Source organism: Chlamydotis macqueenii, chromosome 1 (genome assembly GCF_036417535.1).
Source record: "Chlamydotis macqueenii isolate bChlMac1 chromosome 1, bChlMac1.mat, whole genome shotgun sequence".
In the NCBI taxonomy this organism is placed as follows: domain Eukaryota; kingdom Metazoa; phylum Chordata; class Aves; order Otidiformes; family Otididae; genus Chlamydotis; species Chlamydotis macqueenii.
In genome coordinates this window covers 92,168,032-92,194,383 of record NC_141556.1, presented here as the reverse complement: position 1 = coordinate 92,194,383, position 26,352 = coordinate 92,168,032, and the positions used below count along the sequence as shown (strand labels likewise).

The 26,352-nt window shown below is 41.3% G+C and overlaps 1 protein-coding gene across 1 annotated transcript in view; it reads left to right on the top strand.

Moving 5' to 3' along the window:
• GRAMD1C (GRAM domain containing 1C) overlaps positions 1-26,352 on the top strand; it is a 57,438-nt gene that overhangs the window by 21,718 nt on the left and 9,368 nt on the right. The window contains 7 exon segments of the mRNA XM_086770783.1: positions 1,300-1,403; positions 3,139-3,234; positions 4,395-4,475; positions 10,949-11,067; positions 12,202-12,322; positions 18,751-18,910; positions 25,780-25,926. Coding sequence (XP_086626909.1) covers positions 1,300-1,403; positions 3,139-3,234; positions 4,395-4,475; positions 10,949-11,067; positions 12,202-12,322; positions 18,751-18,910; positions 25,780-25,926 — 828 coding nt within the window.

Genomic DNA, 26,352 nt, shown 5'->3' with positions numbered 1-26,352 from the left:
AAACTTCTTGGTAATGCTATCCTCAAGTCCTTAACATCAAACTCCTGCTACCTTCCCTCTCCCTGCTCTCCCAGCATTTTGGTATCTGACTTCACTTTTAACATGAACTTACAACTTACTGGTTTGGATTTCTTTAGGTTTATGTAATTCTGTTTGCAGTTAAGTCTCCAAGGGCTTATATAGATGCCTTATGCTTGTTGCAAGAAATTTTGTTTCCACTTGATTATTTGAGGGGAAAACCTAAGAGAATTTTAAAAATTGTAATAGAAGCTAGTGTGGATGCAGACTTACCTTGAAGTTAGGATGGTGAGGGATTCCTGAACCTCTTGGTACTTGAACAAGAACTGTATTCATCGTCTTGTTGTATACAAAATAAAAATTCTGGCTCAGTCAATGCCAGATACAATGCTTTTCAAAATAACAAAACTCTTTGATACCTCAAAGTTAAAATCATTAACATCCTGCATGAATAGGTACATTCTGAGTATTTTCTGTACATAAGGTAACCTTCTTTAGATTGGAGCCTCCCAAAGGGGTCGGTCTGTCTTAACTTTCTAGCAGTAGTACTTCTGAAAATTCCTTTTGTTTGAATCTTCAGGCTCTGAAATTATGAAAACTCTCTCAAAGAGTTTTTTTGGAAGTGCAAACAAATCTTTTGTTCTTTTTCCTAATTAGCAGGTGTCTGATGCTGGGTAATTGCGTTCTAGATTAAATCTCATTCTCAGTAGGGGTGTTTCAGCCACAGGCAGTATCATAATAAAAACGACAGTCAGCTTCTGAAAATATCCCCTGCCTGAAGAACTGGATACTTCAAGCTGCCTTCTAGTGTCTCACTCTGCAGGTAGTTTTAGTTAGTGATAGGATCTGTTAGTGGAAAGTGGTTATCTTACTACAAAATATGAGCTATTGTTATGTAGGAGTTGACAGTTTAATCTGTTATATTATAAAATGTGTATTCTGTTGTTTAGGTGCTTTAAAGTTTGACTTATGAATATTTCTCCTGTCTACTCCTGATCTTGCCTGATACCTCTTCTCTGAAAATATAAGATAATGCACAGGAGGTTGATACATGGAGTGCTGTCCTCACACAGATATTTCCATCAACTTTGGCACTGGGATTTTCCTGGAACAAGGGTCTAAATACAGCCCAGTACAAGTCTGCCTTCACACACTTTTGAAGAGTGAAAGAAGTGGGTTTTTTAATTGTATTGTAGTACCCTTACGTCATTTTAAGTTTACAGGTTTGGGTCAACTGAGCTGCAGTAAGTGAGTAAACTTATTCTTATTCTGTATACACAGATTATGCCTGTGCACTCCAGAAGGATATCCTGCTGCAAGGACGCCTGTATCTCTCTGAAAACTGGCTCTGTTTCCACAGCAACATTTTCCGATGGGAGACTACAGTAAGATCTCTTAGCTCACTTGGATCCCACCTCTTCTTTGTCCTAGATTATCAGGATATGACAGTCCCTCAAACAAGTCTTACCCTGTCAATCTCATGTTAGTAACTTTGTACTGAAAAGAAAGAGCCTGCATCCCAGAGTGGAAGGGCAGATCTGTTGCTCTGTACAATGAGACTAGCGTTGGAGACCTCTGAATGCTGAAGTAAGCCTGCTCAGTCAGTCATTCAGCATAGGATGGAGTTCAGGAGCTATGTTAAAGCTGATGCTTTACATTTTTTTTTGGGTGGTGATTTGCCTTTCCTTACCAAGACAAGCTGCTCTATAAAAGAACATAACACGTAATGGTCTCCTGTAAGACCAGGAGCATGATACAGTATATGGTGTTGCCCTGTTCAAGAAATCTCCAGCATTGAACCTTAACTTGGTTTAGTCTTGCATGTAAATACCAGCATCTAAAATAGCTAAAGACAAGCTGAGCTCTGCAAGTTTTCATATTGTGATCTGCAGCTTTTGAGCAGTATGAGCAAAAGTAGATACTCGTGACGTGTTGGCCTTCTATTTCTGTCAGGTTAGGTTAACAAGTTAAAATTTTTCATTCAAGCGGTTGTTGCATCTGCTGTAGAAATAGCATGAGGTAGTGAATGAGAAATGAAAGGTAACCTAGTTAATAGGTGATGGAGATGTATCAAAATGTTCTGCAGCTGTAAGACCGCTCATACCTTAAGTTAATCTCTTAAAATTCTGCTATATGTGCTCTGAAGTACACAGGACAGACAACAAATAGCATGTGTACTTGAGACAAAAGGGAGTGTAGAAATGCTTGACTGAAAACCAAGCTTAATTTCATCAGATGGATTTGATGATTTAATGTTTTGTATTGTAGGCTTGAGATTGGAAAAAAAATCCCTTTGAAATGACACCCTTGAATATATAAACTGCTAAGGCAAAATAGCATACATTCTGGTAACCTGTTCTGGCCTGCCTAGCAGAGCGATATCTTAGGCGAGATCGTAAGGCAATATGAGCTCATCAGCTGCAATGCTAGAGCCAAGCTCCGAGACTTCCTTAGCAGGCTGTACTGGTGTGGAGAAAGACAGCAAGTGGAGGACCTTCTGCACACACAGGAAAAAGCAAGATCCACCTGTGTGTTCTTCCTTTCTAAGCTGAATGGTGGAGTCTTATCTTCAAGGGAAGGGGGTAGACTGAATGGAAATGGCTTGTTGCAGCTGGTCAGACCATGCTCTTCTAAACAGAAGCATTTCGAGTACTAATATGCAAGGCAGGCATACCCAAGCAGGAAGATTTCCTTGCAGTGACTGGACTGCAAATAAATCTCTGAAAAAGGACTAGATAGTCTGTTACCTGATCTATGTCCTGCCTTATGTATGGTGTACTGATTGGGATTGACTTTCAGGTCTGTGGTTTCTATGTGGTTGGGATTGTGCCCTTAGTCCTCGAGTGCTGCTGGAGGAGTGGAAGGAAAGAAGAAAGTCTTACTTGCTTCCCTAGTCCTAGTGTGAAAGAAGAGGAAATTATAAGTAATCTTAAATTGCTTCTATTTTGGAATGCTTGCCGTTAAGGTTAGCAAGTGGGGACAGTAATTGCCTTTGTGATCTTAACTGAATTGCATCCCAGGCTTTGGGGTTAGTTAGAGTTCCTCTTGCATGTTCTATTACTTGCTAAATTTCTAATCTTAACAGGTATTTTATGTCTTATTAAATCTGTTTCTGCTTAGATTTCTATTGCCTTGAAGGATATCACTTTCATGACAAAGGAGAAGACTGCTCGGCTCATTCCAAATGCCATACAAATAGCAACAAAAGGAGAAAAGGTGAAAACCTGTACTTAAATATGTTTTGTTTGTTTTTTAAAATTATAATGTCCAGGGCAGAGCACTTGCCATTTTAAATTTGCATAAGTAACTTCCCTGTCAAATCTTTAAATGGGTTTAGGATTAGAAGATGTACTTAAGTGTTTTTATCCCTGTGCATATTGGCTTGATAATACAACTTTAGTTTGATTGCAGACTAGTGTTGATGCAGTAAACCAGAAGTTTATCCCACTAATTCTCAAAGGAAAACCATTTGAAAACTAAAAGTTCAGGGCATGAATTCAGAATGTGTGTCCTTGAATTTGGTATTTTTGTGATCTTGCTGGATTTAAAGTGCCCCCAGAAGAAAACTGCTGAAAACAAAAGGGCTATGATATCATGGATTTTGAGTTGCTGAGAAATCTACCCATAGAATGTGCAATTTTATGTTCTGGGAAGTGTAGTTTTTGGGTGTGTATTTGGAAAAACTGAAAAGCATGATGCAGGATGTTCTTATGCGCAGCTCACTTCATGATGCTGCTTCTGTCAATGCCTTGAAAATAACAATTCTTGGTTGGACACAGAATAGTTTTCCAGGGTGGATCTCGGGCTGTTCTTTGTGAATGGCCTGTGATTCCTCATATTTGGCTGTTCTCCTTCAACTTATTAAATATTAACTTTCATCATCAAGGAAGATAATCCTCTTTCCCATCTGAAATTTTGTTTAGCAGAGAAAGATTTTAATGCTGCCAGTGATGCATCTAATTTGATCTCTTACTTATTTTAATTACACATCTTCTCATGTGAAAAGATTAGTAAAAGGAATATGTGGTGGAAGGATGGAAAGGGCTGTGGCCTGTAAGAAATAGGCATATGCATCTCTGATTTGTTCCACTTCCACCTCCTATTTGGAAGTGGGAGAAGGATTTAACTGTGTAGTGAGTTGAGGGGGAGCTCTTTATGCCAAAGGTGCAAATGATTGCAGTTGGATGCCCAGAAGAGCAAGTGTCGTCATATGCTATCTGGATATTGGGGAACTAACTCTTATTAAAAATGAGTGTGAGGAATATGAGCCCAAGTTTGACTGTGAGAGGAGCATGCCATTGCTGAAAACCTTAGGATACTGTGGGTTTCTTGAAAATAGCTGCGAGTGAGCTTTTTGTACCTTGTTTTTCCTGCAGTTTTTCTTCACATCATTCAGTGCAAGAGACAGAAGCTACCTCAGTATCTTCCGCTTATGGCAGAATGTGTTGCTGGATAAGGTAAGCTTGTAAGTGCTGGTACCTGTGGTTAAGTAACAAAATAATCTTTTTCTAATGTAAGCAGATGTGTCTTTGGAGGATAAGAGACTTTCCTTAAGGAATTAGCTTTTTCTTTCTGACACAGAAGTCTAATTTGATGTTCTCCTTTGACTCCTTGTACTTTAGATCCTAGATAGACTTCCCATCTTTTCCTTCTGATGCTACCATCTAAACTTTGCTGCTGATGGAGCATTTTGTCTTTGAAGATAGTTTGCATGCTTCTCTTCTACCAACTCAAGCAGATATTGCTAAATTGGCATGTGTTTGCTTGACATTTTCTATGGCTAATTTGTGATAAAAAATGCAAGAGACTTTTTCAGTGAAAGCTTTTTTTCTTTTTAAGGAAAAAGCCAAAAGTCACCTTCTCAGATAAGCTAGCTGAACCTTTGCCAACCAACTCATTACAACTCCTCTGACCTTGAATAAATGCAACAAAGGCAGGCTGTATGATATGGAAGTGTATTTTGGCAACTTCTGCTAGTTAGCTTGATTTATATTGCAATTTGTGGACACTTAAGCTAATCTTTCTAAAAATGTACCAACACTTTTGCAGAACATCACTGTAAGTAATACAGTTTTTGTAAACCAATTCCTTCCTGTTTATGGCTCTTGTTGTTTAAATATTTCAACACAGTTGCAGTTGAACACTGAAATATCCATATATAACTCTGCACTACAACAGTCCCCAAAGGCTTAAAATTGTTGGACTACTTGTATGTAGTATTCATGCAAGTTTTTTGTTAAATGAATTTTAGGGCAGATTAGAGATGCTTTTTGTCAAACAAAAGATGAAAAAATGGCACTTTTATTTAAAGGCAAAACTAATATTTCCTGCAAATCTCTTATTCCTCATATTAAATACAATTTAACTGTAACATCATAACCATCTTGTCTTGAATCCAGCGGTAGCACTGCAAGAAACACAATATACTATGTCATCTTTTGACTGGAATGTGCAACTGAAACTAACCTTGTTTTGTTTCGTTTGTTTGTCAGGAATGGTGATTAGTTTATTCAGTTGGTAAGTTGGTGGTGCCGGAGGGTGAATGTATGGGCATTCAGGTATACAGAACTATCCAGGAGGCTGGAGTAGAGGCAACAAGCTTCTGTTCTCTTCAGTGTTAGCTTTTCCTGTGTGTTTCTACTCTTTGCTGCTGAAATGAGTGTCATATTAGGAACAATTTTTCACTTCAGAGCAGTAACTACAGGATAGGTATGAATGTAGAAGGCATGAACTGCATGCAAGATGAGATTGATTAAGCCAGCAGGTCTAGAGACCACTATATCAGAGTAGCTTGGGAACTCTGTATTCTTTCTGTCTGATCTTGTTATTAGCTTTCTTGCATCCTCACTGAAGTATGTTGAAAGATAGAAGTCGGTTATGAGAACTTCTGCTTTGGAGTTCTCGGTTGTAAAATGGAGCATTGCTATGAGGTGGATGTACGGCATACACCTACACCACCTTTCTGTGGTATGTTTGGAGTTACTTCTTGAAGTGGTATTTCTGTTTGGTTAAGCTCCTGCTTCTGCAACGTCCTAGTGACTTCTGATTCTCTGCTAGAATGAGTTTGAATCACCTCTCAGCCTGCTTTGTGATTCTTTACTGCTTAACCAAACTAGATCAAGCTATAGAGGGGCACTGAGGTGGTGAAAGTAGAAACTGTAGTTAGAGCTGGATCTGTGAGAGCTGTCCACTGACCTGCTTGCTAGAAAGCCCTTGGTGCATCCAAGCAGTTTTGTGGCATTTTCCCAGCCCCTCCATGGCAGGGACAGCATACATTTGAAAGATCTCATACATCTGAGGCTCTGGTGTGGTATGCAGTGACCTGAGTACGTGAAACCTGGTGTTTCTGGGCTCCAGTGGTCAAAGGGATCCTGTCAGAATTTAAGACTTGTGTGCAAAAAAGTCCAAGTCTCACTCTGGAACCAGTTCCAAAAGGAGCTGGTTTTAATGTTTCCTCTGCAAATACTAAGTATGGATAAAGCCTATGGATAACTTTGTTATCTGGAGTACATCTGCAAAACCTGGAGATGACATCCAACTGTTAAATTATGAAATAAAATCCTTCTGCTGTTGTCAGAAGCGTAACTGAGTGCAGCTCTCGCAGTGCTGGTTTGCGCCACCTGATGGTAGATGTTCCCAAATTTGTAGAATTTGGATCCAGGGGATCAGAATTGCAGTTGCTTCAAATCATGTTTGTGCAGAGGTCACTTTCAGTCACTGATTCTGCCCTCTTCAGTGGTTCCTTGGCATAGATTTCATATTTTGAGTTCTCACCTCTGAAGAGTGACCTGTCTGCTTAACATGACGTATGTTAAGCTTTCACCCCCTGAAGAACTGCTTGGTGGGGTTAGCGTGCCCTTTCCCAGATCTCCATCTTGTGGCCATTCTGCCCTGTACTTACGTATCGTGTGTCCTAGACAGTTGAAGAAGTAGTCTTCTGTAAAATCTACCTTTCTATTAGAAATGACTTGCGCTGTGTAAGAGAAACAGTAAATGCTGACATGGTACTCCATGCCTAAGCTTACTTTGGCCATCATGATGCTCTCCCCTAGCTTTGTGTCACTGTTCTGATAGGACTCCTGGTCCCCTTAGCTGAGTTGTAATTCTCTGGCTCATAGCGTCTCCTTCAGATCTTGCCTAGAGTACAGTACTCTGCGTTTGGTGCCCTTCAACTTTGGTTCCTTTGGAAATCACTGGATACCTTCCTCTTAAGATGGTCCTTTCTTAGGCTATTTTTAAAAAATGTCCATGTAAAAACTTTTTTTCTTTCAAGGAATATTCCACGTTGGTTCCCCCCCCCACCTTCCTATTGCAAAATGTGGTCAGAGTGAGCCTCTTAGGCTTTTACCTTGCCATTGTTTTTTAAATGCTCCTGGTTGAAGGAGAAGCATCATGGAAAATAAGGAGTCATTAATGTAGGTCTGGAAGAGACATGACACCGGTCTTGATAAAACAGATAGCTGCTTCCACACTGAGGCTTTCAATAATGCATAAGATTATAAAATCAGACAAAATTTCTGTTTTGCAGCAGACTTTCCAGATTAGTAAAACAAGTTTACTAATGACTGTTATTCACAGTAAAAGCAATGCCATTTATAGTTTTGCTTTATTTTCCTGAAGTTTATGGGTGTCAAATATCCTTACAGTTTAAGGGAGAGGGAACAAATTAAAATCTAATTAGACAGGTCATTCAAATCCCAAACAAACACAGTGCTCCTTATTTCTAGTGGAACAAGATCTTAACTTAGTCTCAATTCCCATGAGTCTTCTTCCTTGGAGCTGGATTTATTTTCCTTTTGTTCTTCTTATGCTTTGCTGGGTAGAGATTTGCACTTGTCTCCAGAGACATTGTAGCAGGTAAGTCTGGAGGTGTGAGAAGGGAACAGAATTTCTGATGAGCTGAGCTTCTTGTGGCAAACATCTACCCCGACCGCAGTTCTGCTTTCCTTGGCAGCTCTTTGGGACGGTTGTGAGAGAGATGTTTATTTGCAGCTTTGTGTGCAATGAGGGTTGTTTTAGAGATCAAAGAGGGCTCGGGTTTATTCCAACCTTCATGTTTGGGCAGTTAGAGGGGGAGTTTGCTATCTTTCCTTGTGAACAAGCGATCAGACAGAATTCCACATCAGAGTTGCCTGGTGGAAATGTGGTGGGAGCTTGTCTCTGGAGTAAACCTGTACAGTGTGTCTTGTTCTTACTTCTGCTTCTGTCCATAGGGGGTAAAAAACAGCAGCCTTATGTCAGTGATAGTCCATAGTATTGCTTGTGACATACCACCACTTTGTCTAGCGTGAAACAAAATATTGATGTTTTATGCTCCAGATTGAAAAGATAAAAACGAGTCCCAGCTGCTTTTTGTAGTCTTTGTTTTTGTATACAAAGAGAGCTGAGGAAAAGACCAGCATAGACCATCACCTTGAGTGAGCAAAATAATTCATGTTTAGATTCAGCCTTTCAAGCTTCAGAGCTTCTCAAACCATCCTCTCAGAAGCAGAAGTCTGACCCAGAAAATTTGTGCCCTTTGCCTTCAGAACTAATCCTTTCTGATACAACAAAGCAAGTCTGTTTTGATCTTAGGCTGTGACCATTAACAACTTATTATATCTTACTGAGCTAGGAATAATTGAGTGGAGTGCAAGAATCCTGTTTTAGAAGCCAAAGTCGGTAACACTGGCTTCACAAAACCACAGGAAACAGCTTTATAGAGTCCTAAAAAGCGTAGCTTGGTTTCTCTCCTTTCCTCAAGCCAGCAAGCTCTCTGTGCAAGGGCAGCCCGATTTGCCCACAGACTGGTGGGGAATGTGCTAGTGAATTTAATTAGCAGCATTAGCTAATTATTTTCCCAGTTATTTTCTTGTGACTGGAAATAAAGGTGCTGGCAATACTGGGCAACAGAAGTGAAAGCGGCTTTGTTTCTGTCCCTTAACTGCTGGTTGAAATGTGTGCTGTCTAAAGGTACGCCCCAGTCGTATTTTGAAGCCATCTAGTGCCTACTCCTGCTTTTAGACATTTAATTAAAACAGCTGTAGGTAGCTGGTGGTGGTTGTCAGTTTGCTGCTCCAAAGTACGGCGTGCCTGGGGAAAGTAAGGTGCGTGTGTGTTTAGCAGTACATTGCTTTGTAGGACAAACCCCCACCGCAGAGAGAGGCTGGCATTAGCTGTTCTGACCCTTGCTTTATATCTGTGTGTTTTGTGTTTTAATGTTTACTTTGTCCTCGGTAAGATTAAGCACCTTGAAACTGATCTTTACCAGTAGGATGCTTGTGCCAGCTGCTTTCTGAAAAGCCTGAAACCTTGTTGTGTTGGAAAATATATCCGAGGGAAAAAAAACCTACCACACTCTTTAGAGCAATTGAGAGCAGCCATGCCCTGAGCTGGGTCGGGCTTGCCCTGACCCTCTCACGCTTTTTCCTAGTGAGACCCTTGTTTGGGGGTGGGGTTGGAGGGAGAGGCTCCCTTGCGATGCACTGCGGGGATCCCGCAGCGAGGTGACAGAGGGGCTCCCGTGGGTGTCGTGACGATGGGGACAAGCGTTGTGGCGATGCCCCCCCGTTTCCCCCACCCCCCGGGGAAGGCGCTGCCCCGGGCCCCGCCGCCGGGCGGGGAGCGGGGTGGAGGGGGAGGCGGGCGGCCCCGGGCGGGCCCCGCCGCCCAGCAGCAGGAAGTGGGAGCGCGGCGGCTGCCGGCGGGGCCGGGGCCGTCCCGGGAGCGGGGCGGCAGCCGGCGGGGAGAAGCGGCAGGTTTGTTGTCGGGGTTTGGTCTGGAGGGGGGCGGCAGCCCCGGGGGGAGTACGCTGGGGGTGCGTGTGGGAGTGCATCGGCATCCCCGCTGCTTGTGGGTCAGCGGTTCTGTCCCTGCTGCGGTCGCGGGTAGCGTGACGCTCCACAGGTGGAGGAAGGCGACCGAGGGGATCATTTAAAAGTCCTTTAAATAATGCACGGGTATTTCGTGTGATCACTTCATGCAAATAGTACGCCGTACTTGTGTTACTGCCTCATTAGCACGGTTCTGTTCCCTTGATCAATATGGATTGTGGCTGAGGCACATTTTCCAGTGTGGTGTCTCTTTTTAAAGATTGCTAGTATTGCGCTCTGAGTTCTGTTAAATCCTAAACCTTATTTCCTTTCTGTTTGTGGTTTGAGGGTTTTTTTTGGGGGGGCCCTTTACAGCTGAAGTGGACTTTGAAACTAGTTGCTTACATTGCCGATATGAGTTTGTCATACTGCTTTCACTTCCTGACTTTCCTGATGATCCAAGAGAACTTAAATGTATTCCAGTAGCTGTGGGCATTCACAGAGCAGGGCAGAGAGGTTACAGAAAAGGAGAAGAGTAGCTAGTGATGAGTCAGGGTAACACTGAGCAAAAGCAACTTTTTTTTTCTGTAAGGGGATTCTGGTGTTGTTCCAAAGCAAGGACCTCCTGTCCCAGCTTGGCAAAGTGGACAGCTGGCTGACCTAGGCACCGCTGCCTGTAGTGACTGAGTAAAAGTGCTCTGAGCACCCTCAGGAAAGAGGCGTGTATCTATTAAGCAGTTTGTCCAAGATCAAAGAGGGAGTGCCTGGCTGCCTACTAGTTTCTGGTCTTGTGCTGTATTGAGTGAAATTCAAGAGGGAGCTATGTTGAAGATATCTGTGAAGACCTTGGTAACACGTGAAGAAGCAAGTAGTGGCTACAACTGTCTATTTTCTTGAAATAACAATTTTTCTCATGTCTGGTGTTATTGGTTGAACAGTGGTGGGTTGGGAATATGGAGCAGACAGGAGTACAGTTCCCCAAAATGCTGAAATCCAATACTGAAATGTGATACCTGAATGCTTTCAGTCCTTGTCAGAATTGAGGTTAAAGGCTGTGGCGTAATTCAAACTTCTTACTGTTTTACTCCTGAGCCTTGCTGTTCTGTACTGTAGTTCTTGACTAGCTTGCTTTCTTTCAGAGACTGACCAAGCAGGAATTCTGGCAGCTGGTGCACCAGAGCTATGGCTCTGAGCTGGGCCTGAACAGTGAGGAGATGGAGAGCTTCCACTCATCATCTGAAGACAACGGACAGCCTCGGTAAGGAGAGGTTATAAAGCTTATTGAAATACTAAGCGAGAAGTAGTCTCCTTAAAAATTATCTTTTCAAAGTGCTAAAGTAGCCTTACCAGAAAGGTTAAACCTATAATATAAGGATGCAAAGAACCAAACTGGGCGTGCATAAAAACTTAATTGTGTTCATTGTGTAAAATAGCAGAAGCACAGCTGAGGCCCTTTAGAGGAGGGAGATAGGAAGACCTTGTTCTCCCTGCATCTACTTGAGGCTGTCAGCAGGACAGCTTAAATATCAAGCTTTTCTCATGGTGGGATCTAGTTAGGATCTGTATGCCCTTCAACAATATGGAAGAAATAAATGGAATGGAGCTGTATATGATGTTCAGAGAGTTTTCCTCTCTTCTGTGGAGACTGAAACACTTGTTTTGCTTTATTATCCTGATATCTGAGGTCTTAGCTTATTTTTGCATTGTCTTTAGCTTGAATTAGGAGGCTGGTATAATCTAACTGTATGGGGATTTTTTTTTTTAAATGGTTGCCTTTATTATTATTATTTTTCCGTAACAAATGTGAGCTAACTTATGAACTGCTAATGTCAATCTAATAATGGGACTTTAATTTTTGTATCTGTGTGTTAAGTATGGCTCTACAAAACTGAACAATGTAATTTGTTTCTTTTCAATACTGTGTTATCTGAGTATGTTTGTAAGGGAAAAAAAACAAACCTTAAGTTCACTCAAGCTTCAAAAGATGTAATATTAAATATTTCCTAGGGTTTTTTACCTGTAAAAATGTACTACTTTGTAACTCTGAAATAAGAGGTGGAGGAAAAAAAATTATTGTCTCAAACTTTCTTAAAACATTTTCTTTCCAAATTTGTTCTAAGCTATCTCTGTTTCCTTTTTTTCTTATAGCACTCACTTTCTCTCTGATTCACCAGTGCTTGGTTTTACTAGCCTTATGGTCAGAAGCTGAATCTACTGAGAGGTGGTTAGGGGGTTGAAAATGACTTGAGAGATTGAGTGGGATGTAGGAGGAATGAGTTGGTAGTTTTTAATATTAGCCATGGTTTGAATGCAAAAATCAGACATGAGAAGTTTTCTCAGATTTTTCAGCATTTGCTGTCTCCAAAAATATCTTCCTTTTTGCTTTGGACAGATCTAACATTTGTGATGATTCTGGAGAAAGGGATGAAAAACTACCTAAAATGATTGGTTTAGTTCGAGAACCCACGCTTCAAACAGAAGGAGAGTCACTCAATAGCCACGCAGTGCCAGGAGTAAGTGCTGACACAGCCTTTCTTACTACTTTTACCTGATAAGCATATGTGCTTAGATTGTATATCTGTAATGCATGGGGATTGTAATTTCTAAAGAAGACTGAGAATTCATGATTGTCTGGAAGTCTTTCATATCGGAAATTTAACATTAATATCTTCAAATTTGAAGAATATCTCTCAGAGGAAATAGTCTAGGAGGCTCCTGGAGTGTGTGGAGGATAAATTCCTGACACAGCTGGTAGGGAAGTAGCCTCACTGGACTTGTTTGCAAACAGAGAAGAACTTGTAGATGATGTGATGGTTGGAGGCTGTCTTGGGCATAGCAATCACAAAATGATAGTTTTTGATTCTTGGAGAAGTAAGGAGTAGGGGGTCAGCAGAACTGCTACCTTGGACTTCCAGAGGACAGACTCTGGCATGTTTAGGAAACTGGTTGGCCGAATCACTTGGGAGGCAGTCCTGAATGATGAAGGAGTCCAGGAAGGCTGGACATTCTTCAAGAAGGCAGTTTGAGGCGTAATAGCAAGCCGTTCCCATGTGCCAGAAGACAAACCAGTGGGGAAGAAGACTGACCTAACTGAACAGTGAGCTTTGGCTGGAACTTGTGGGGAAAAAAAAGGAGTTTAACCTTTGGAAGAAGGGGCAGGCAACTCAGGAGGACTACAAGGATGTTGTAAGGTTATGCAGGGAGAAAATTAGAAGGGCCAAAGCCCAACTAGAACTTAATCTGGCTACTGCTGTAAAAGACAATTACAAATGTTTCTATAAATACATTAGCAACAAAAGGAGGGCTAAGGAGAATCTCCATCCTTTATTGGATGCAGGGGGAAACGTAGTGACAAAGGATGAGGAGAAGGCTGAGGTACTTAATGCCACCTCTGCCTCAGTCTTTAATAGCAAGACCAGTTCTCTGGGTATCCAGCCCCCTGAGCTGGAAGACTGGGACAGGGAGTGAGTAAAGCCCCCATAATTCAAGGGAAGATGGTTGGTGACCTGCTACACCACTTAGATGCACTCAAGTCTATGGGGCCCTGTGAGATCCATCCAAGGGTACTGGGGGAGCTGGCAGAATTGTTCACCAAAGGCACTTTCCATAATTTATCAGTAGTCCTGGCTATCCAGGGAGGTTCCAGTTGACTGAGGTTAGCAAGTGTGATGTCTGCCTACAAGAAGGGCTGGAAGGAGGATTTGGGGAATTACAGGCCTGTCAGTTTGACCTTGGTGCCAGGGAGGGTTATGGAGGAGACCATCTTAGTGCCATCATGCAGCAGGTACAGGACAACCAGGTCATCAGGCCCAGCTGGCATGGGTTTATGAGAGGCAGGTCCTGCTTGACCAACCTGATCTACTTCCATGGCAAGGTGACACACTGAGTGGATGAGGGAAAGGCTGTGGATGCTGTCTACTTAGACTTCAGTAAAGGCTTTGACACCACTTCCCACAGCATTCTCTGGGAGAAACTGGCTTGGACATGTGTACTCGTGGCTTGGACAGGTGTACTCTTTGCTAGGTAAAAGCCTGGCTGGATGGCCAGGCCCAAAGAGTGGTGATGAATGGAGTTAAATCCAGTTGGTGGCTAGTCACAAGTGGTGTTCCCCAGCACTTAGTATTGGTAGTACTGGGGAGCCAGTTCTGTTTAATATCTTTGTCAATGATCTGGATGAGGGGATTGAGTGCGCCCTCAGTCAGTTTGTAGAAGATGCCAAGTTGGATGGGAGTGTTGATCTGCTTGAGAATAGGAAGGCTCTACAGAGGGATCTGGACAGGCTGGATCGATGGGCTGAGGCCAATGGTGTGAGGTTCAACAAGGCCAAGAGCTGGGTCCTGCACTTCGTTCACAACAACCCCGTGCAATGCTACAGGCTTGGGGAAGAGTGGCTGGAAAGCTGCCTGGTGGAAAAGGTCCTGGCAGTGTTGGTTCACAGCTGGCTGACTGTGAGATGGCAGTGTGCCCAGGTGGCCAAGAAGACCACAGCATCCTGTCAGAAATAGTGTGGTCAGCAGGAGTAGGGAAGTCATTGTCCCCCTGTACTCAGCACTGGTGAGGCTGCACCTTGAATACTGTGTTCGGTTTTGGACCCCTCACTGCAAGAAAGACATTGAGGTGCCAGAGCGCATCCAAAGAAAAGCAGTGAAGCTGGTGAAGGATCTGGAGCAGAAGTCTTCTGAGGAGCAGCAGAGGGAATTGGGGTTGTTTAATGTGGAGAAAAGGAGGCTGAGGGGAGACCTTATCGCTCTTTACAACTGCCTGAAAAGAGACTGTAGTGAGGTGGGATGTTGGTTTCTTCTCCCAAGTAACAAGTGACAGGATGAGAGGAAATGGCCTCAAGTTGTGCCAGGGAGGTTTAGATTGGATATTAGGAAAATATTCTTCACCAAAAGGGTTGTCAGGCATTGGAACAGACTGCCCAGGGAGGTGGTTGAGTCACCATCCCTGGAGGTATTTGTGTAGGTGTGGCACTTAGGGTGAACATGGCAGTTGGGTTAACAATTGGACTTGATCTTAAAGGTCTTTTCCAACCGAAACAATTCTATGGGGTTTTTTTTGTTTGTTTTTGGTTTTTTTTTTAATTTGGAAGTAGAACAAACTTCTGTATAAGAATATTGTTGGTGTGAGTTTCAGCAATGTCCTATCACTAACTCACTGCATAACCTGGCTAAAATGCTGAGGCTTATGCCTTGGTTTTCCCAGCTGTAAAAACAAAACTAACCATGTTTTATTCACCTTCCTAGGGAGCGTGTGCATTTTCATGCAAGTGCTTTGTGAAAGTAATGCCTTTGTTCACTTGCTATGCTTTCTTGCTTGTGCTATTTTTCATTGAAGAGTATCTCATCTTGTACTTTTCTCTCTCCTATATGAGACTTATTGGAGTTTAGTTATGCTGTGTTATCCTTGCCTTCAAAGGACAGTTAGTCTGTTGTGAATATATTAAACCTTTGTTCATTTAAATTTGCGGAAATGTTTCAGAAAGAAGGAAAAAACCCCACCCTTAGTATAGTAAAGATGAGTTTTCCCTTAATCCCTTGGGTTAATAAAACTGAACAAGCATGAGTGTTTCCCTAATGGCACTGTATGAGTTTTTGAAGGTATTTGGCTGGTTAGGAGGGCAAGTGCATTAGTAGCAGTATCTGAGTTGTGTGCACTGTCTAGCACAGTTGACAGGACTACTATGTGCAGTTATAGTCCTAAAAGGGTACAGACCTTTTGATTACTAGATACCACAAGAGAAACGTCTTGGAAAAGCAAATAAAGCAGTGAAGTATTTCTTATAAGCTTCACTAGCATTGGGTACTGAATTGCTATTTCTGCTTTGGAAAATTTGGGGAGAGAAGAAAAGAGGTTATTGTAATAGTTTTTACTACTGTATAAGTCTTCTGGCTTTTGTCACTTGCTAAAACTGATCTGGAGGTTAAGCAAACTTTAAATAGTTTTGCTGAAATTCAAGTTAATGGCTAGAGACTCATATCCAGCGAACAGCACAAGTATTTGTTTGTCAGATGTTAAACGCTTAGGTAATTGGATTATGAATATTCCTTATGGAAATCCTAGGATTATAAAACAAGATTTTTGGAGAGCTGTAAGGGAGGCCTGGGAGGACTGTGGATGCTGCTGGAATTTGGGCTGTTTAGGATAACTAAAAATCTACCCAAGTAGCCTTGGTTTGGACTTGTAAGTCTCATTTGCACAAGAACAAGCCATTTAAAAATAATTGCTTTACCTAGTAAAGTAAGAGTTTTGTTTGCCTATTGGGAACCACTCCCAGAAATGTCTCTTGCAGGTGCTAAATCTAATTGGGCATGTTGGTAAGCGTAATGCATAGGGATTTGGCTTGTACGAAAGAAAAAATGCTAGGATTCTCCCTTGAATAAATTGCCTTTAAAAAGTCCTCTACTTATGGTGTAAAAGTGAAGTCTTGATAAATGTGTAACTAAACTGTTCAGCTTACTGTTTCAGGGAATTCTCAAGAGCATCAACGCTCTCTCCACAGGCCCAGGATAACAGCATATTTTGTAGAAGCACAGGGGCAATAGGAGAAGGCAATAGTGCTTAGAGTGTATTTATCAAAAGCCATTGCACTAATGACACACAGTTAATCACCTCCCAAACAGTTAATCACCTCCCAAAGACTAGAGGGTAGCAGACTTAACCTCTCCTTTACTTCTATGATAGGCAAAGTAAGTTCCAAAACCCTCTTTAAAGGAAGATCTGAACTAATGGAAGGGTTGGCTATAGTACTTGGCCTGTCTCGGAAAAAGTGTTGTCAATAGCTGTCCATAGTTGATTAAAGAAAGTCTGTGTGCAACACCAGTTATGGCTCGCCTACTTATCTAAGTGCAGTTCGTCTCAGTATGGAAACAACCTTATTGCCTATGCTTTCAACTGTCATCTTCCCTCTACCCTCTGTAGGGAGGCCTTACAGTCCCAGAGCCTGCTGTTCACAGGTTAAAAACCACAAAGCTTAGCAATACTGGACGAGCTCAGGAGATAAATGTACATGAGGAAGAAATGATACATCTTTAATTCCAGCTGACAGATCTAAAATCATCACTCTTTAGTGTTAAAAAACAAACAAACAAGCAACCCAACCTGAAAACCTAACCAACCAAACAAAACCACCACAAAAAAAACCAACAACAAAACAACAAAAAAACCCCACTCACCTCCTCCCTTGCCCCCTCCCCCCAAAAAAAGCCCCATCCCAAGAAACTCCAAGCAAACTGTGGTTGAGTTCATCAGTTATTCCAAAAGCTCCAGCATGAATCTCTTCTTCCCTGACCTCATAAAAGCCTTTTATTTGGTAGCAGCTGTTGCTTTAGTCTTCTGACTTGAGCCTGACTTTCCTGCTGTACTCATGCATGGTGGGCTGCTCTTATGCTGCTAGTGGGAGCTCCACTTGTTGACCCGATCCCTAGTTGTCATCAAAATGCTGAGAGAGTTCCTTGGATTTGTGCTGGGTCTGTCTGTGTGTTGAGATTTAGTCTGAGATTTACCATAACTAGCTCCTTTCTGACTTTCATCTGTATTGGTAGAGTATTTTAACGTGGAAATGTTGGTTCTGTCCTGTTCCTGTTATGTATGTCCTAGTTCCTGAGTATAACTTCAGATGTGACTGAGTATAACTTCAGGCATGGTAGCTCTTTTCAGTAGGAGCATTTGTTAGTTGATCTGCTTTTCTGATGCAGTCTTCCTTTTTTTTTCTTCTTCTTTGAGGGAGTATTTTTGTCTGCTTGTACTGCAGTCAAGTTCATGCCTGTCTGTGTTTTCCAGCCAGCCACCTGCTGATAATGGCCATCAGTTGCACAAAAAAGTAAATGGTCTTTTTTTTGAAAAAAGACAAGAAGTACATGATGACTGTTCAAGTAGCGGATGCTCTTGCTTTTCTGAGTCAGTGGTTGAATAATCTTCAGGGATGATGGTATTGCAGAATTGGAACCACTCAGTTGAGGAGGCCTGATCTTATTTGTTATGGTCTGTGTACTACTGCATATGTGGGGCTGATCCCAGCTGTTCCACTGGAAGCAATGGGATCTTTGAGGAGAGGTTTAGAATGAAAGCTATGATTTGTAGCTAGTAGCTAAGCTGCTTCAGTGGCATTTTGAGATATAACAACCTTGTGCATATGGCTTCATTAGAAATTACTTCTTAAAGTGTGCAATGGCATGTAAACTTAGCCATCAGTTATTATAGTTTAGGGTGAAGAGCTGCATAGTTGATTCAGTGACTGATATTTTGGGGGATGTCCTGCTTATAGATTCAGAGACTGATGTTTTGGGGGATGTCCTGCTTACATATAGCAGATGGCAAATGATACTGCTTTGCTTTGTTTCTGAGAAGCAATATTTTCTAGGTAGGGTGGCTCTAGACAGTCTTCTAAAACCTTTTTGTCAAAGGGTAATGGAGTCTATAAAATAAGAGCACCTTTCAAACAAATAATTGAAGTGATCTAATCTTGCTGAAAAAAGAGAGGCCCTGCCTATTTCATTGTGCTTCCCCTCAGGATTGTTGGGCCTCTTGCTAAACTGGTAGGAAAAAACTAACCTGATCGATTAAAAAAGTAAATGATCTGTGTCAAGTTAATGAATTTATAAATGCTGATGTTGATGCAGGGAAGGGGGCCAAACCATGCAGGAGGGTGCAAGGGGCCTGAATGAGGAGTAAGCTGTCCCTTTTAAGGCAGCTCTAGGTATGGCAGTACAGATATGTGAGTCTGTCCGTTGTTACTGGGGTAAAGTGAAAGTTTGAAATAAAGAGGAAAGGAGGCTGGCTGGGGTAGGAGAACACGGGAGAAGTTATTTCTTGACTGTGTGGTAACTGAGCAGATAGAAAGCTGTATAAAGGAAGCCACAAGTTCTTCTTTGAAAATAACTTTCCCTTTTTTTAAATGGTCTGTGAGTACTGATGCTTTTTTTTTTCTTTATTATTTCAGGTAGAGGAGTCCCCAAGTGAGAAGCAAATAAAGAGCCCCCTTCCATCCTCAGAAAGAAAACCTGTTAAGCTAGTCAGGAGTAGGTCTTTAGAAAAGTCCTTGGACCTGAATGAGAATGAAAATCTTCCAGAGAAAAGCAGTGCATCAGATAGTGAAGAAGGTAAATCTCTTAACAATCGGGATCTGTAAGACAACCTGACTCTAGTATTTCTTCTCGCTTGCAGGGCAACTTAGCGAGCTTTCTGATCTTATGAAACTTGTTTGCTCATTTGTTTCACAGAATTGTAGCAACAGCATCTTTGTATCTTACTTAGTTTCTGGGGAGGAACAAAAAGTTGTTGAGGGTGTTTAGAGTGAAAACAAATTGTGGGTTTGCTCTTTCTCATTTGGTGGGTAAAGGGTTGCTAACAGCTTAAACTAAAAAAAAAAAAAGTTTATTGACAATGTGATGGTATTTGTTCACTTTCTGTGTTCTCACAGGTATTTCAAATATTTTTCTTTCCTTTGTTTTTACTGCTTGTGAACTGAGGAGAAACATCTCACAAGTTTTCCAGGTTCTGAAAGATTCCCCCACTGTCCGCACCCCCCCTTCTTTAAAATTCTGCCTCCTTAAGGCATATGGGCTTCAGTGTTATCGATGTACACTGAGAAACTCACTGAGAGTCCGGACAAGACAACTTCCTAGCTTTCAGGAGCGTATTGTGCATATTCTGAACCTGGTCTGAAGATGGAAAAACCTTAACGTGTGCCTTAGAGCAGATTACACTTTGTGCGCCAACAGAGTTAGTATCTTAATGGATCCTAATATACCATCCTCATAACTCCTACCTCGTTACCCAGTACAAGATGAGAAGAAACTTGGATACCAAGTGTAGGGATTGTAACTTGGCTGTTACATGCTTTCTTTCCCCTCCTCGTTGTAGAAGGAAAAAGCGTAGCTGTATGTCTCATAGCGGTTTTGGTATGAGTGTTTTTGCTGTGTCCTGGGGAGAGAGTAAGGCCAGAGTGTGCCTTTTACCCAGGCTGGATGACAGCGAGACTTGTGCTGAGGTCTGTGGGTGCTTGTTCTGTGGGTCCGCAGTAGCCCCTAGCAAGTCCTTGCTCTTAGGTGAGCTTTGCACCCACCATAGGGAACTCTTCTGTGCCAAAGGCTTGTAGTTGTTCAGACAGCTCACTGAAGTTGTGGTGGATGTTCTGTTAAATATCCTAATCTTGAACTCTGTAAATGCCTTTAAATCAAGCTGTGCACAACCTGGATTGGTTCCAAAGTTGGATGTTGGTGTGCAAATGAAGGACAGAAAAGCTCAACAGTGGCAGTGTGCTCAGTAGCAGCTGAATGTTTCTTTCATATGCAATGACTTACTTTTGTCACCTGTTGGTAGGAATAAAACAGTTCAGTTAATTGAGGCTAGTTCTTATTCTGGCTGAGACACTTTGCGTATCATCCTTTCAAAAAGAGTTGGCAACTGAAGTTGTTTGCAGGTGTCATTATGTTGGGATCACTGAGGTGTCCAGGAAAGCTTTCAAAGCCATGGATTGAATTGGCTGCTTGCAAGTTGTGATTGCCTGAGGATATACTTTATATTCAACTAACTTTCCTTTTGCTCACCCACACCGTTTGTGTTTGCTTGAGTTCAAATTCGACTCAGTACATGTCAGGCTGTATCATTTTTGTGAATATACCTACTTGAACAGGCTGCTGTGTATGCCATACACCTGCACACTTAACAAGCTTCACAAATTAATTGTTTACTCCATCACAAATGGCAGCAGGAAGTTTTTGCCTTTGGATACTTTAGATATCTTACAGTTTTCCTATCCTCTTAGTACCACATATCTCCTCTGTCTCTGGATTTATTTTTTTACTGCAAAAGTCTCCATTGGAACTGATTGAAAATAGTCCTGTTGTCTTTCATGCTGCTGTTTGCCTAAACAATAACAGTAAATACTCTATCGTCTTTGCATTGGTGATGTTGAGTAAATAGAGCGTATTAAACTGGAGATGTCTCTTTGAAAGAGAACTAACTTCATGCTGCTTTTCTTATTTCTCCTTCCTCCCCCAAGACTGTCTTTTTCTTTTTTTTTTTTTTTTATCCAGAGCAGGATTTACTAGTCCCACAACATTAATATTTTCTCTCAGATTCCCTTCTTCATGCTTAGAATTTTTTTCTTCTCTCTCTCTGTCTGTTTTCTATTGCAGTTGCCCTATACTCTTACAAGGTGAATTCCTTCATGCAAATGAAACTAGCTTTCCTACATGGCAAAGGTTTACCCATGCGATTAACCTCTCTTGTGTCCTCTGGCTCATACTCGGGCTGCCTATGGAGGTGTCCTGGCAAATAAGGTGAGGGGCAAGCTCAAGACTGTTGTTCTCCAACCCCAGTTCCACCTGACACCCAAAGCTGGAATGCCAGAGCCTTAGCAACACTAGTTCCCTTGCCCTAAGCAATTCTCACTTCACTTGCTGGGGGATGGGGGGCATGCACCTTGCTGTGCACCACTGGCCTATTGACCTGTGTCATGATGCTTTTGTTCCGTTTCTTAAATTGGAGTATAAATCTTGAGCCATGACAAACTTTTGGCTAAGCTAAAAATTAATATCTGTGGTCTTGATTCTAAATTTCAGAAAACAAATTTCAGTTCAAGCACAGAATATGTATTTCCAAAATAGAACCAGGAGACTCTGAGTTTCCTTATGTGTCTCTTTTGTATGTAGGGTTTCTATATGCAATGACAATGTTCAGCATCACAAAATACTTCCAAGGAAGGAAGGGGGGAAGCAGGAAGTTGAAAAACAGCCTTTTCTATTTGAAAACTTTATTGTATATAGGAACAGCATAAATTCCTGATCTCCTTGTATAACTTGATGGACTTGTTGTTTCTATTTGTATTAATAATCACCTTAAATGTGTGGTCTGCAGGTAAGTGCAGACTGTTGTCTACTACTTGCTTGTACTGTAGTGCTGTGAGATAGGTACAGTGGTGGCTTGACTCTTCTTGCAGATAGGGATATATGGGGTAGAAAATGCTTGAAATAGTGATTGAAATCATTTCAGCCCTGTGTATTTTGTTTGGTTTTTTCCCAAGATATGAAATTTTAAATGTACAATGTGTGTAAGGAAGAGTAGTCCTCTTGTTGGCATTTTAATCAAAATACCAAAAGCTTGTATTTTGTTGAATAAATAACTACCAATTATTTGTTGCTTTGGGATTTGGAGGATATATGTTCAAGTTATCTAAAGGCAAAAGGCATAAGTGCATGGTTTTGTTTTTTTTTTTTTTTTAATTTTGTGAACTGGAAAAAGATAGCATTGTCACAGTACTTACTACCTTCCCAAGATTTTGTACTTAGTCTTTTAAAGTGTAGGAGAGCTTGTTGATAATGGTCAATATTGCTGATGCATTCTTTAAATAGATGGTATCTGAAACATGTTGACTCCAGGAATTTGATTTATTGACTTGTTTTCAGGTATATCTGCTTAAAGGCTCCTACCTACATATTCTTCATGCAGTGTGCAATTTTCCCCCATCCCCAGCAGCATAGAAACCCTCAACAGTGCCAAGATTTGCATATATACTTTGTGGTTTTTTTTCTCCTGATCCTCCCCAACTCTGTGGAGTGAAAAATCAGCTTTCTATTAATTTGTTTGATAGCATCTGCTCTTACTGGTTCAGCTTTCTTAATTTGCTTGTGGTGTGTGTTTAGCTTTGAGCTGTTGGTTGTTGACGGGAATTCTAAGAACAATTCTTTTTTTCTCCCCCCCTTTCCCTCCTTCCAGTTTTCTGTCTGTCTCTTCTTGCACTGTAGATGTTTTCAAACCTCTGCAATCAGTGGTGCATAATGGTATTATATTCAAACATTATTTCAGAGCTTGCCTTGCAGTGATGAAAATGACCTTATGAAGTGCAAAGCAATAGTGGGGGAGGGAACAGACTTGTGCTGTCTTCATACTGAACCAGGACGCTCTGGGTAATATGTTTGCTTCTGGATTTTTGGGTCCCTAGGGATTCCAACCTAAAGTCAGAATAATCTCATATTCTCTTATTAGACAGTAGCCTCAATTCATCTATAAATGTATTCAGGCTAAGAGTTAGTGGTTGATAATTGCATACTGCTGAGGGGTTAGAACAATATTACAAGTTAAGGAGTTATATTGATATCTAGATACCTTCACAAAACACTTTATAAACAGTACTTCTAAGCCAGTTCTAGATAAAATGCTTAATGTTGCTCTAGTATTGAGATAAATAAAAGGCAGGTAGATTTATCCGTGTGAATTAAAACTAACAAAATAGATGAACACGCATATTCATTTACGTAGTTAAAGCTATTTTATTCTGTTCAAATTGCAAGCGTGTATACTGTATGCATATTCTTTGCTATGCTACTGTTTCTGCTCACTGCTTCATCTGGGGTTTCTACAGATAAACTCTGAGAAACCCAGATAGAAATGACTTGAAGCTTGTCAAGCTGTCGGTGTATGCAGTGATGTGCTTCCACAGATGTGGAGCTCATGGCAGCATTCATACATGCACCTTCGAGTCCTATCATCTGAAAGATTTCCAGGCTTTCTGGAAAACAGCTGTTTGAATCCTAGCATCTAAAGTGGCTGATGGGCCTGATACAACAACACAGTTCTAGCTTGGATTTTCTGAAAATACTCTTTTATGTGATAACACCTTTTTGTTGTTGTTTGTTCGAAGAGCTGAGAGGAATTGTAAGTAAAACCATGTTTTTCAATAGATCCTATCATGCACTTGGCACTCCATTGACTATTCCTTATTAGAGACATGACTGCATAGAAATAGTGTAGGTGAATCAACTAACAGGAATTTTTGTATAGACCCATAGATGCTCTTGCTTAAGACTTGGTACGAGGACAGGCTTCATGCTTGAAGGGTAAAATATTTGAGTAGCAAGGTCTGCACCTTACGGTAATGATAGATGGGCTTTGTGCATATCATAAGTTGCTGTGCCTTACCAAATTGCCTCACATCAGCAGAACCATAGTAGCTATCCTCAGGCATTTCGGGTGAACATAAAGTTGTGTCATTTAGCTAATCCTCACTGGGGCAAAGGTAACTTGTATTATCATGTATTTGCTAAGGCATATCCAAATAGCTGTCAAAGCTTATTTGATGCATGGTGACTTGATCATGTGTCTGGGCATTTTTTTTTTTTTTTAAGTGATAGCAGATTCTTTGAGCATGTCAAGGTCCAGCTGGGTAAGACTCAACCAGAGTAACTAGATTTGAATTACCTGGTGTCTGACTCCATGTGTGTTAGCTGATGGACAGTAGGCAAAGGGGATGTCAACATTATTATCTTGAAGCTTCCTGCCTCTTAGTGAAGAGAGGAAGTGGGGAGTGTACTCTGAAAGGAGAGGTCTGTAATGTTGAGGTCAAATTTACAGTTCATTTGGACTGCATTTTGCTGGAATTAGGGTCAGCTCTGAGAGGAAGTACAGTGAACATAAGCCTGAACATAAGTACAATGAATTCAGCCTGAAAACCCAGGCTGAATTTCTGGCTTCCCATAAAATGTTTCAGCACAGCAGAATCTCTATTCTAGCATGTAATGACTGCATATTGGCTGGTTAAATAGGTGTCTTAAAATACATGCTTGTTTTCCGTCTCATGTCGGAATTGCGTAAGCAGAATGTGAGGTGGGAAGGAAGTCCGTCTTTTGTGCAAGCAGAAAAATGACAGTCGTGCTTTGCTTTTGGAGTCCTACATTGAAGCCCGATTAGGTCAAAGAGAACTTCTTTTGAGGCAGATGTACAACAGGGAATTTTAGCAGGCTAGAAGCAGCACTAGAGCAGAAGTCTGCTCAGAGTCAGAATTGGATTTCATTGGGGACTGTTGGGGGTGTTTAGTTGCTGCATTTGCATTTATCAATACTGACTGCTACTAAGCAGTAATATTTTAAGTGCTGTAACCTTAGCCTATAGGCAGCTTGTGAACTATAGCTTGATATTCAAGCTGCCTTTGCATTGGTGGCTGGCACTGACCTTTGCTAGCGCTCTGAGCATTTGTTTGTATCAGTTGAAAGGTTAGGCATCCTGACTTCTGCCTTGCTTCCGCAAGATTTGCTTTCAGGCTTTTTGTTTCGTTTTACTGATGTGTGGGGGTGGGTTTTTTGGTTTGTTGTGTTTTTTGTTGTTGTTGTTTGTTTTTTTTTTTTTTTGTAATTATAGCTTAGGATAGACTTGTTTCTAAAGCATAAACAGATTGCGTTGGGGTTGGAATAGGAAACTGCTTGCCCTCCAGGATTATAATTCTGTTCCTTATCTCTTGCAAGAGTGGCTGAGACAACCACAAAGCTGAGTCATGCCAGCAACCAACAAGAAGCAGAAATAGCAAAGATCAATGCTGTAGCCACAGAATGCCCCTAGGGTGCTTGTTGGTGGTTTTGAAATAGGGGATTGCGATTAAGTATCTTGGTGCACTTTTCAGGATTGCAAAGTGGAGCATTCCTCTTATAAATAGCTACGGAGGGAGGAACAGTCTGAGGAACTGTTTGGGAGTCTGTACCTGGTCTCTTAGACTCTGGACACTATCAGCATTACAGATGTTAAAAGCAGAATTCTGAAACTAACTAAGTAAGAAGAAAGCTAGTATGGTTTCACTGTCTTACTTGCTGTGCATGTGTCCTTTGTACAATAGGCACACATATTGATAAAGATTATGTTAACTTTTTATCTTCCGCAATGTTTCCTATAGGATTAGTAGAATACAGACGGCAAAACTAAAGGGATGGGACCCTGTATTGTTGATTTACCAATTTATATTTGCACAGGGAAACGGGGGGTGGGGGGTAGGCCTAAAAAAACTGACTCTGCACTTTGCTCCTGAAGATAGTCCATCTACCAGATCATGTGCTGCTATCATTACTAGGTTTCTGACAGTGAGAAACAAATCCTGATGCAAGCTTGGGAAGGATTTGAGCTGTAATAAAGCTTAGAATATTATAAAGTTTCTTCGTAATACTGCTTTTTTTCTTAACCTGATCTCTCTGCCTTTCCTTAGCAGTGAAGGAGTCTGTCTCTGAGAATGATCTGTATGGGAGACTTTTTATAAACAGAGTTTTCCACATCACTGCAGACAAGATGTTTGAAATCCTTTTCACCAATTCTCACTTCATGCAGAGGTTTCTCAGTTCCAGGAGTATAGTAGGTAATACACTCTTCTCCCTCTGTCCATGTGGCAAACTATCCTGAAAATTTCAGCCTCTGAGAAATGTTAAATAGGGCTAAGTTGAATTTTAAGTTTCTCTTTGCTTTGAAGCTTTTAAGTTCCACTATGAGAGAGGATATTTAGAGCTAGCCTGTTGTATCTGTAGATCAGTTGCATTTCGGAGTAAAAAAAACCTGATTTCAGTGCACCACAAAACTGCACCTTAATGCTTGAATTTTGGGTAGGCTATTAAGTTGATGCATTCTGCGGGGTATTTCTGATTACATTGTGTCCCAGAAATGGTGAAATGTGTACAACTGGCACACAGGCAAAATCATTGCATCCTCCTAAACGATACTCACAGGCTTTAATTTTCTGGATGAGTAAATTTTATTCACTGAGATCATATGAACAGAAAATTGAGTA